Source organism: Odocoileus virginianus, chromosome 21 (assembly GCF_023699985.2).
Source record: "Odocoileus virginianus isolate 20LAN1187 ecotype Illinois chromosome 21, Ovbor_1.2, whole genome shotgun sequence".
Classification (NCBI taxonomy): Eukaryota; Metazoa; Chordata; class Mammalia; order Artiodactyla; family Cervidae; genus Odocoileus; species Odocoileus virginianus.
The window spans coordinates 47,683,913-47,696,435 of NC_069694.1; the positions used below are offsets into that span (position 1 = coordinate 47,683,913).

Genomic DNA, 12,523 nt, shown 5'->3' on the forward strand with positions numbered 1-12,523 from the left:
TCTTATTAATAAAAGCCAGCTCAGCTCACCTGTATCCAGACATGAAAAATTAAGTGAATTGTAGCAACAATTTTTGGATAACTCATCTCAGAAAGTGTTGGACATGAAATATCCAGACCATTGAACCAAATATGAATTCTTGATATGCTGTACTCTACTTTACTTTGTTGGCTTAAGACAGGTCAGATGGTTATTTATGCTCTCCAAAGTATTTCTAAGTCTCCTTCCCCTCTCAAACTTTCCCACAAAATATTCTCCTTAAAGATAAATAGGCAAAGCAACTCTTGGATCTAGAGAGGACTGACTTTGTAATTAAATTCCAGTGTGACCCTGACACTTGCAAATATAGAAACAGATAATCATAAAATAATTTACATTATTTCTGGAAACCCTAGAGAAACCAGACTGCATGAATAAAAGTTCTTCAGTTCAGTTGCTCAGTCGTGTCTGACTCTGTGACTCCATGAATCGCAGCACGCCAGGCCTCCCTGTCCATCACAAACTCCTGCAGTTTACTCAAACTCATGTCCATCGAGTTGGTGATGCCATCCAGCCATCTCATCCTCTGTCATTCCCATCTCCTCCTGCCCCCAATCCCTCCCAGCATCAGGGTCTTTTCCAATGAGTCAACTCTTAGCATGAGTTGGCCAAAGTACTGGAGTTTCAGCTTCAGCATCAGTCCTTCCAATGAACACCCAGGACTGATTTCCCTTAGGATGGACTGGTTGGATCTCCTTTCAGTCCAAGGGACTCTCAAGAGTCTTCTCCAAGACCACAGTTCAAAAGCATCAATTTTTCTTACACAATATTATTTGCTAGGATCACAACAAAGATCACATTTTCCTCTGTATATACTTTTTCAGTGTTCTCATTCTTAACCTAGTGCACAAGAGGCCAATATCTCAAGTGCTTTCTAAAATTTATTGAATGAATGTTAAGTTTCTCACACTTAGGATTTTCAATTTTAAGGCTAATATGGACTGTGATTCTCCAAACTAAATGGCAAAAACACACTGGGTACAGTGTGGACACAGTCGTTTCCTAGACAGCTGACCAAATTTGTATTGATTAAATGAGACATTGTGGCCTTTTCTGTCTTTTGACCACAGACCGTACTGTTTTCCAGCCGCTTTTCTTACAAAAACATGCAAGTCACAAGGAGGATTTTAGAGATCAATGCAAAGCAATTGTCACTACAGGAAAAACAGCCTGCATTCCGAAGTGTAATAGGCATTAGATGCTATATTTTGAGTAAAAATCTAACACAGGCTTATAATACTTTTGTTTTTTCATATTGAAATTGTATGTTACCTTCCAAATCTCACATCTAAGAAAAAAAACAAAGATGTGCAATTTCTTTTTAACAGTGTTTAATTTTTTCCCTAGTAAAAACCAATCTGTGGATAGTTTCCTTAGCCAGACAGTATTTACTTCTAAAAATCCCTACACTATCTTATAAACCCCAAACACAGCATACAAAATATAAAAACAATAAAATCCTTATAACCATTACCACGGGTGGAAAGAAAGTCAGAAAAATACACAAAGCAGTGAAAGGCTGGATGTGAAGGATGCCAGAGGGGAGCGGGGGAGGGTTTCGTGAGGTTCTAGGCAAACCCTGTGATGACGTCACCTCACATACATAATGTTACAGCAGTCAGCACAGGCCTCCTGCTTTCCTATTGGTGAACACCGTGTCAGCCGACATCAGAAGATAATCATCATTGGTCAGACAATTACAACTGAAGCAACTAGCATCCACCACTGCTAGCACAACCCTGGCAGGCTGCTGAAAAAGAGAAGGCAGAGCAGAGCCCAGCTGCCCTTCTCAGTCAATGAATTTTATGTCACCTTACCAATCCCTAGGCGATTTTGCCCCTTTCCAGCAGACCTAATAAATGAAGTCAGCTATTTGTGAAAACAACAGGTAAAGGCCAGACATCTCATAAAAGAACAAAACGCCTCTTATTTTCAATGCTGTAAAATCACAAGGACTTTTCAGTGTCAAATCAGAACTTAAAAACATTGTTGAGCTAAAAGCAGGTATTTTCCTCTACCTCATGGAATATACTCTCATTTACCAGATACTACTACCCAGGATATTTTTTAATCGACATATAAAGATGTGGCTCAGGGTGATTCTCCAAGGCATACTTATTACTCTGCATTTTTCCATAGTTTTTCTAATGTATTATATGTGAAACTATTTGCTAGAAAAGTAAAATGGTCTATAGTATTTATCCCATGTCTAAAACAATGATTCATTATTTTATGAATCATTGTTTGAGCAGCAATAAACTTGATAAATTTGCCTCAGTTGAACTCTTTATTTATAAAAACACCACTTCAAAATAAGGGTCCTATTACATTAATAAGTAATAAAGTAATGAATACAGATTATAGGATAAGTTTAATAAAGTGAAGTAGCTCAGTCGTGTCTGACTCTTTTCGACCCCATGGACTGTAGCCTTATCAGGCTCCTCCGTCCATGGAATTTTCCAGGCAAGAATACTGGAGTGGGTTGCCATTTCCTTCTCCAGGGGATCTTCCCGACCCAGGGATCGAACGCAGGTCTCCCACATTGCAGGCAGACACTTTACCATCTGAACCACCTGGGAAGCTTACTCAAGGGAAGGCCAAGTTTAACAAAGGCCTTCTTAAATCATATTCAAAGGTAGTGCAGACAGCACCCTGACAAAACAACACTCCTGACCTTCCTTACAACTCTTCAAAACACACTGAGTGCAGCTTAATCTTTGAGAGATAAGTTATAACTTAATTCTGTAAACTGAGTCTAGGGAATTTTTAAGGACAACCGAAAATAATTTGTCAAAAAAATAGAATAGAAGCTTCACAACATATTTTTCCTCCAGAAGCTATTTCAAGTCATCTGTAGTTAATGAGTCTGGCAAACGCAAGACCTTGTGCTTCCTAAACTTTCTCTCTCATCAAGAGGGTGTAAGCCTTGGTTAACAAGGGAAATGAAAAGGAAAACCTTCATATTCTTATACATCTAGTTCAAGACTTTTTGACTGTTGACATTTTGGGAGAGGTTTATAAAATGGGCACCCAAGGATACTGGGAGAAATGCATACACTCTGGGATTAAAAAAAAGAAAGCAAGAAATTAGGGTCAAAGAGAGAAAAAAATCAGGAAGGGGAACCCCTAATATGTGACTATGGCATGGTATTCAAAACTCAAGGGAAGGCCAAGTACCCTAAGGTTCAGATAGCAGTGCTGGCAATAAAATAGACATCAATCATCACCTTAACTCACTAGTCAAGACTTTTCCCCAGCACCTGCCCTATACAATGCATTCTTCAAGGTGTATTCAAGAGTAGAATGAGAAACACTCCCTGAAGAGATGATGGTCTAGTAGGAGGCACAGTGTGTGTTAAGTCAACTCAGCTCTGTGCGTGTCCGACTCTCTGTGACCCCATGGACTGCAGCCCGCAAGGCTCCTCTGGCCCTGGGATTCTCCAGGCAAGAATACTGGAGTGGGTTGCCATTTCCTTCTCCTAGGAGGCACAGACACATCTAAATACTTACGCATATGAATAAAAGCTAGGAAAGATACTACCAGATGAAATGTACAGAAAAAGAGCTAAGAGTGGTTAAGACTCCAACAGGCGACGATAAATCGGTGCATTTTTTCCTATTTTCAGTCCCCAGAGGGTTAGGCCCTGTTTGATTCAGGGTGTACTGGTTCGTCAAAGGAGAAAGAGGCGGGAAATGGTACCAGGTGGTGGAAGCACAGAAAGTGGGCCCAGAGAAAATGCAGCAAGAGATTAAGAGGCAGTATCCACCGCAGAGGGGCAGGGAGTGAACTCGAGCAGCCGGCCCGAGGGGAGGCCAGCTCCGGAGGGGCAGATTCAACAAGGGTGCAGCAAGTTGGAGACTGGTCCGATATTAGGAGACACAGAGAGCGTAGGGCCGACGGAGATGGGGGCGGAGATGGACTGAGCGGTGTGACCAGACACCACGACAAACAGTTGCAGAGACCTTTGCCTTTTCCTGGTCCGCCGCGCGGCTCCCGGCGCCGGCCTCCCCAGCCCCCGCCCCCGCCCGGCCTGCAGCGCCACCCGCTACGCGGGTGGAGGAAGTGCCGGTAGAGAAGGTCCCTTTGGTGCGGCCCGAGGGAGGCTTGGCTTCCCCAAGCGCAGAGGCCTTAATTGTCTAAACTCCTAGGGGATCGAGCCTCCCGGTGCACAACCTTCTTCCGGACCCACCCTCGGCGCTTTCGGCCTCGGGGGCCCAGAGCGCTGCCGCACCTCCCAGCCTTCCGAGCGAATCGCGTGGCCCTCCTGGCTTCCGGCTGCCGCCCTCCGGCCCCCGCGCCCGAGGAAGCCCCCAGCCACGCCGCAGCAAGTGTGAGCGCGCCTGGCCGCGCGCCGCGCCCGCCCCAACGATCTCGGCCCAGCCGGCGCGCACGGCGCAGGGGGCGGGCCCGGCCCGGCTGAGGCCGCAAATGGCCAGCTGGTCCCCGGCGGCCGGCCGCGAGGCAGGAGGCGGGAGCGGCGGCCAAATCTCCAGAGAAGTTGAGCCCCCATTCCCGGGTTCCGGCGCAGAGCACCCAGCCGCCCCAGCCTCCAGGCGCGCTAGCGTCTCCGGTTTCCCATTGATGAGATGGGGGAGGGAAGGCAGGTCGTGAGGGTGCCGGGGGCACGCGCTAGCGCACGCGGCCGGCGGAATCCCCCACCTCCGGAGAGCCCCTTCGGCCCGACCCTTTCCAACAGTATCGAGGAGGCTGCCCGCAGCTAGCTGCCCAACTGGGGCTTGCCTTGGGCTTTCTCTTGACCGATCGTCAGACACGGGGTTAAGGGGGGGTGATTCAAGAATGTCTGCCACAGCAGCTCCGTCTACAAGCAAGAAGCGAGATGAACATACACACCCTCCCCTGTTAAATATTGCAAGGTGACACGGGATCGCTTCCCACACAGGGATTTCCAAAAGGACTGGCGGAGGAAACACAGTTAACAAGAAAGATGCTTTCCCCGGTTAGAAGTTGTGTGGGAAACACTCCCCCCCTCCCCCCTTCCCCCCTTCCCCCCTTCCAAGGACTCTGCGGACCCAGGGGTTTTGAATCTGTGTCTCAACTCCAATCAGCAGCTTCCCACTGAATTAGAATCGAGTGTGTCCAAAAGGCGTTTCCATAAAACAAACTTAATAATGGCGTGGCTCCACTCACTCGGATTCATTCATTTTTATTACTGTTTTCATTGTCCCCTCCTCCCCCACTCCCCGCCTCCGTCTCTTCATGAAACTGAAAGAGATCCGCGTGGGGGAAAAGGGTCCAGGAAAGGAGGAACCTGGCTGGGGAGCAGCAAAGAGGAAGACTGAAGTACGAGAGCTGCAAGGAGAAAGGAAGGACAGACAGGAGCGATGGGGAAAGGGCGAGGGCCAGAGAGCAGAGGACGGCGGATGGGAGAGGGTTAAACAGAGCCGGAGACCGGGTCCTCCCTTCAATGCCTTTCACACTCTGCTTGCTGGAGGCCAAGCAAAACCCAAATCTAGAGGGAAACCAGGAGTAGCACACAGGTACGGTCTGTGGCGTCTCTCCCGCCTTCCCTGTCGCACTCTATGTACACATGTATGTTCTATGTTATATAATCTATGTTAAAGATGCATGTGTAGCCACGGTTCACCCACACGGTTCACCACAGGGGCACCCACAGACTCACGCGCTTCTTGCAGCCCCAAAGTCTCCTGCACCGGGGAGACCCGGGAACTCAGCGATCCGCTCCCACTGCCCGCGGTTCCTCGTTCCATTCACGCCCCAGAAAGGGAGTACCGACATTTAAGGCACACCGGGAAAACGCGCGGGGCTCCTGGGGACAGTATCACACGAAAGCATCACCTACCAGTTTTCCTGCATCCACTGGATGGCTTCATTCTCGTTGAACTGCTTTTCGAATTCATATTCTTGTAGAGTCAACACTCTCATGTTCACTGGGGCTGATCTTCGGAGTCGCTACGTGTTCTCTACACAAAATAAAAGAATCTGTAAAGCGCTAGATTTCGAGTGCTCTCCAGTCTGTTTCCCCCACCCACCCCCCAAGGTCTTCCCCTCGGCGGTCGGTCTCCGGCACCCGGTTTCCCCCAGCCTCTCTCAGCTACAGTCGGGGTTGAGCATTGCCTGCGCCTCCGCTCGCAGCTCCTCTCTCCGGGACTCTCCTCCTCCCGGCGTCCGCATCCACCGTAGGAGGAAATGAATGCCTTGCGGTCTTAGTGCCCGCACGTTTGTCCATCACCCTTTTTACTTGTCTATGGGGAATCTCCTCCCCCTCGTGCGATCCGACAAATTTTAACCCTTTGCGAGAGAGAGCGAGACCTCTAGCCCCGGGGGCAGTTTTGTTTACGTAAAGGTGACTGGGGCAGAGGAGGAAGGACGTGGAGGGGGAGGAAGTAGCCTTGAGGTCATCCACAACGCCCAGTCCCGACCTCGTGGGCCGCCTGGCCTGGCCTTTGAATGAAGTCTCTGAAAACCAAGCGAAGCCCCAGGGCGAGCTTAGCAAGTAGGCTGTACGTAAATAATAAAACCTGCCGGCTTCCTCGCCAAGGACTCCAGGCAAATTTGCGCTGAGAAGCCACGTGAAACGTACGCATTTTCTGCCTCCTAGCCCCTGGCGCCCCGTCCAGGTCACTCACCGCCGAGCTCTGGCTTTGACTCAGGGTAACTTGGGGCCGGGTCTGCGGAGCCCCCCAATCACGTGCCGGCTGGGGATGCTGTGGGCGAAGGTGGCAGAAAGTCGAGAGTGATTAGAAGCCAGAAGAGGACGGAGGTTAGGTGGAGGCTTTGGATATGGGAAAGGGTAGAGATAGTGAAGTGAAACAGAGGGGGTAAGGAAGTTCGCAGATAGGAGAACTGGACCAACTGGTCCAATGCAAAAACTATTTACATGCATAAGAAATTCGCTTTATTTATTTTTCGGGTGTAGGTGGAACAGAATCACCTTTGAGGAGAGGGTTAAATGTACCTTTGACCCCTACTGATCTCCCAGTCTCACACCAAAGTTTTAATCTCAGTTTCCATATACACCCTCTTTCTTTTCTCAGAGGGAAAGTATTTTTTTACTCTGTCCCTCTCTCCACTCATTCCCCACAAGTTAAGAAAAGTGAAATGGGACATAGAGGCATCTAATAATATACACATGTAATTGTAAGCTTAAAATATAATAACAACCTATGCTTTAAAAATTAGGTGGACATTAGGACCAGGGAGAAAATTCTCTTTCTCTGCACCTCCCCACCTCCAAGGCAGACCAAAGAGGATATTTCATTTAAAGTCGAGTGCCTCAAACTACTGAAAACTGGAAACTGTGAGAAACATCTCTTTAAATAAAGAGGCTATAATAAAAAGTTAAGAGTTTTTTAAAAAAAAAATCCAGTATATATATATATATATATATATATATATATATATATAGAGAGAGAGAGAGAGAGAGAGAGAGAGAGAGATCGTTCCCAGGTAGCGCTAGTGATAAAGAACCTGCCTGCCAATGCAGAAGACAAAAGAGACATGGGTTCAATCCCTGGGTCAGGAAGATCCCCTGGAGGAGGGCATGGCAACCCACTCCAGGATTCTTGCCTGGAGAATCTCATAGACAGAGGGGGCCTGGTGGGCTACAGTCCATCGTGTCACAAAGAGTTGACACGACTGAATTGACTTTGCAGGCACGCGTGCACACACACACATAAATGGCAAATTAATTTATAAGTTGACGCTCCCAAATATTCCATATACAAACTTTCCTCATCTCTCCATTTAAGGGTTGTTATTCTAGAGATTTCTGCAGCAGCAGTCTGAGTAAATTTGAAAGTACAGCTAGGCCAAAAGACTTAGTAGTCCTAAGGTGGAAGGTGGGTGTGGCCTGATAAAATCAGGATGTTAGCACTGCACCTGGGCATGTGAGTAATCAATAAATATTTGTAAAGTGAAGTGATTTAAGTAGGTGAAAGAAGGGAGGCATGTTTTGGTCAGTCACTCAGTCCTGTCTGACTCTATGCGACCCCACTGAGCCCACCAGGCTCCTCTGTCCATGGGCTTCTCCAGGCAAGAATATGGAGTGTATTGCATGCCCTCCTCCAGGGGATCTTTCTGACCTAGGGATTGAACCCCGTCTCCTGCATTGCAGGTGGACTCTTTACCATCTGAGCCACAAGGGAAGGCTCCTAAAGAAGTGAGAAAAGTGACAAAGGAAACAAGGGTGAGAAAATCCAGCAAATATTTTGCTATATGTTGCAAGGATAAGTCCTACTTTCGCCTTAAAAAGATCCCATTTTTAAACTATTATTCTCACTAGGCATCATGTCAATTTTAAACTAGTATGAGAAATTTTTATTGACTTAGTAATGTTGTCTGTTATTACCTGTTTATTTTCTGGAGATGGAGTTGGGGTTTTGTTCTTAACAGTGTCTGAAGAAAAATTACAATGGGAGGTAATTCCCTGTTTGTTGACCTTTGAAGTGGACAAGAACCAAAAAATGGTAAATTCTTAATGGTATTATGTGTTTTTAAGAGTATTCAAAACAGACACTGTCAGTGGTAGTGAAAACTGGTCACTTTACCTGGAAAGCAATTTGGCAGCCTATTTAATCATTTTAAATACACTATCCTTTGACCATTTATTTACAAGATATTCCTTGAGCCTGTGCTCTGCTGAGCTCTTGGGAGTCAGGGGAAGAAGAAAGACAGGACTCCCACCCTTTTGGAGCTCATATTCCAGAGAAGACAAAATAATTCCATATAAGGTGACATTCTAAGATTAAAATTAAGTACCATCATCTGAAGAGATGGGAGTGCTCATTTAAACCCCGAAGTCTTCACTGAGAAGGTGACTATGAGTCTTATAAAAAATTAAGACACAGAAATCTCAATTAGATAGAGCTGCGAGACCAGAAGGGGGAGCCCTCCTGCCCTGCAACCACAGCGGACCCCAACAGGAAAAAGAAGGACTCCTCTTTTTTTCTGGCAACAGCTGAATCAATGAAAAACCATGGTCTCTGTTTATTACACCCTCCCCACTTCCTTTTCCCCTCTATAAGAGTGTTCTCCTTCCCTTCCTCTGTGTTGACCTGCACATGGCTTACCACAGTTACACACTCTGAACTGTAATTCTCTATTAATTCAGAATAAACTCATCCTTACTGGAGTAATAATCACCAGTCTATTTGTTATAGGTCAGTAGTTGAAACCACAGTGACCAAGAGTCACTAACTTTTGCAGAAGCAAGAGCAAGTACAAACGCTCTAACGTATGGGATGAGTTTGTAGGTTGTTGTGTTTCCAGGTCATAAGGAAGGAATGACTAATAGGTTGGAGAGGCGGGCATGGGCCAGATCTTGGCGGACTGGCAAATCAAGATGGGATAATTGGATTAGAACACTCCAGTATTCTTGCTTGAAAATTCTGTGGACAGAGGAACCTGGCAGGCTACAGTCCATGGGGTCACAAAGAGTCAGACACGACCGAGCAGGTACACACATTAACTGCAGTGGGGTGAGGAGACATTAAAAGCATTTTAGATAGAGAATAGCATGATAATTCCTAGTAATTCCATTACTAGGAACTTACTCTGTGGATACACTCATAAACACATTTTAGATATATGTATAAGATATTGTTCAGCACTGTTTGTAATAAGAAAACATTGGAAATAATCAGGGGCTAACTAAATGATGGTTAATATTAATTAGACGATGGCAAACCCTTGCAATAGAATATTTTAAAGCCTTTTAAAAAGAAATGGTTCTGTTGGTTGCAATATTCAGAGAGTTTCCAGAAATATTTTTAAGGAAAATTAAAAATCAAGGCCCAGGGCATTTTGTATTGTGATATATTTAAGAAAAACATTTACAAATGTACACTTTTGTGGGGGTTGGAGGGAAGAGTTTGTTGGTGATGTATATGTTTGGGGAAAGACCTGGGAGCAAACTAAAGAGAGTTCCTAGTGTTTATTTATTCACAGTATTTGAATTTTATGATGTATTTGTATTTCATTTAAAAAAAAAAGTCAACAGAACTTAGCTGAGTAGTGAAATAATGGATTATTTTTCTATTAGAAATAAAATATTTTAAATGATGATTTTTCTACATTTATTTTATACTGCAAAACACGTACTAAGACCTGGCTATTTGTGTAGATTATTTTTTTTTCCTGCAAGGGGGCTATAGAAGCTTAGGAGAAATGGAGAAGAATGTTAGGAAGGTGCCCAGCAACACCACTAGGAATTTTTATGAAAAGATTTATTGTGTGTGTTTCTAACCCATAACCAGATAGGTAGTTAATACTGAATATAAATAATTGGGGCTTAAAAAATAACAGCTAATCGACATTTAGTAGTAAAATTCTCAAAACTAGTTCAGAGAGTAAGGCATACTTCGAAAGACAAATTTATTTACAAAGATGAATGACAGCTAAACAAAAGATCTGGAGTTTGGTCCTGACTCTATTCCAGACCTGGCTATTGGGGAAAGTACAGTGATCCTTAATTTCTTTCTCTATATGTAAAATAACCACTGGGCTGCATGATATCAGCTTAAAATTTCACTGGTTGAGAAATATGATAAAAGATGCTTACTCCTTGGAAGGAAAGTTATGATCACCCTAGACAGCATGTTAAAAAGCAGAGACATTACTTGGTCAACGAAGGTCAGTCTAGTCAAGGATATGGTTTTTCCAGTGGTCATGTATGGATATGAGAATTGGACTATGAAGAAAGCTGAGTGCTGAAGAATTGATGCTTTTGAACTGTGGTGTTGGAGAAGACTTTTGAGAGTCCCTTGGACTACAAGGAGATCCAACCAGTCCATCCTAAAGGAGATCAGTCCTGTGTGTTCATTGGAAGGACTGATGCTGAAGCTGAAACTCCAATACTTTGGCCACCTGATATGGAGAGCTGACTCGTTGGAAAAGACCCTGATGCTGGGAGGGATTGGGAGCAGGAGGAGAAGGGGACAAGAGAGGATGAGGTGGTTGGATGGCATCACCTACTCAATGGACATGAGTTTCAGTAAACTCTGGGAGTTGGTGATGGACAGGGAGGCCTGGCGTGCTGTAGTTCATGGGGTCGCAAAGAGTCGGACACGACTGAGCAACTGAACTGACCTGAACTGATACTCATTGTTTCTCAGCCCATCTAACACTAACCTACTTTTCTAGACCTCTGGTCCCTATATGAGTCTAGCCATGCTGACCCTTTTCATATCCTCTGAACATCTTGAGTTTGGGCTCAGTTTGTCCTATCATTCTGTCTGCTTGGATACCCTTCCTTCCGAAACCCCTTTGGATATTCACGAGCTACTCCCAGCTTAAGGCTTTACCTGTTCAAAAATAAGGTTCCCTGCTCTCACCTCCTAAACTGCTGTGCTTGTTACGACAGCTCTGAAGCCCTCAGCCACGTGGGAGGTGGTGGTGATTAATGGTTTTAGTCGCAAAGTTGTGTCCTACTTTTGCAACCCCATGGACTGTGGCCTGCCAGGCTCCTCTGTCCATGGGATTCTCCAGGCAAGAATACTGCAGTGGGTTGCTATTTCCTTCTCCAGGGTATCTTCCTGACCCAGAGATCCAACCCATGTCTCTTGCCTTGCAGGTGGATTCTTTAACACTGAGACACCGGGGAAGCCACTCTACCTTGTATCTTAAGGGCAGAGACAACGAGTTCTTAGTGTCATAGGGCTGCTCTAACAAATGACTACAAACAACCACATCACATCAGAGTTGTATAGCTCTGTTTCAACAGATCTAAAGATTTCGGAACTGAAAAACACATCTCAAGTAGGTGATGCCATATTCCCTTGTCTCTGATTCAATTGACCCCTTGAGAGGGATTCAGATCATAATTTCTTCATGTACCTTCTTTGATGCCACCAAGCTGGCATTGGATCTGGCACAGATGGAAAGGGACAACAGTAGTAAATTGCAATTTTATTCTGGCCCTGCTTACAGAGGTTGGCAATACAGGGACCACATTTTATTTCTTTTTTTTCCCCAATTAACTTTGCTAACCTAACTGGAGATGGTTTCGAAAGTTGGAAACTGTATTGATTTGTAAGCAAGAAATTCTAACCTTGGGAAAAAAAGATAACCAAAAAACAAAACTCCCAGAGAGAAAAATCAATATTCAGTTCCTGGTCATTTTCACTTTCTTTCTTTTTTTATTTTTTAATCTTCACTTTAGATCTCTCTGAAAATTAAAAGGTTTAGGAAGTTTTTTTTTTCCTCAAAGACACAATTTATTTACAAACAAAAGAAGCCAAGGGGCCTTAACTTTCCCCATTCCTTTTCTGACAAAAACTGACAGAACTGAGGTGGCTTGCAAGATTTTTTATTGGAACAGGGAAGTTGGGGCCTGGAGCCTTCTTAACTACTGTGGCAGGGCAGAGGCCTCCCCCAAACACTGGGAGGAGCAGGGTGACCTGGGGACCCACCTTCTGCTCCTGCTTCCCATTGCCCTCCAGAGGTACCCTGTATGTGCCTCAGGTGGCATCCTGCACCTCCTTATCGTGGTGCTTGGCCAGAGTT

The 12,523-nt window shown here is 45.2% G+C and overlaps 1 protein-coding gene across 3 annotated transcripts in view; it reads right to left on the reverse strand.

The window, feature by feature from the left end:
• Positions 1-6,793, reverse strand: part of ELOVL6 (ELOVL fatty acid elongase 6) — a 137,443-nt gene extending 130,650 nt beyond the window's left edge. The window contains exons 1-2 of one of the 3 annotated variants that reach the window (XM_070452277.1): positions 6,649-6,793; positions 5,862-5,982 (exon numbers count right to left, since the gene is read on the reverse strand). In XM_070452277.1, the coding sequence (XP_070308378.1) occupies positions 5,862-5,944 (83 nt within the window). In that variant the 5' untranslated portion in view covers positions 5,945-5,982; positions 6,649-6,793. Of the gene's footprint in view, positions 1-5,861; positions 5,983-6,136; positions 6,324-6,648 lie in introns of those variants that run through there. The other 2 variants (XM_020887923.2, XM_070452279.1) reach the window with 2 other exon arrangements.
• Positions 6,794-12,523: the final 5,730 nt, after the last annotated feature.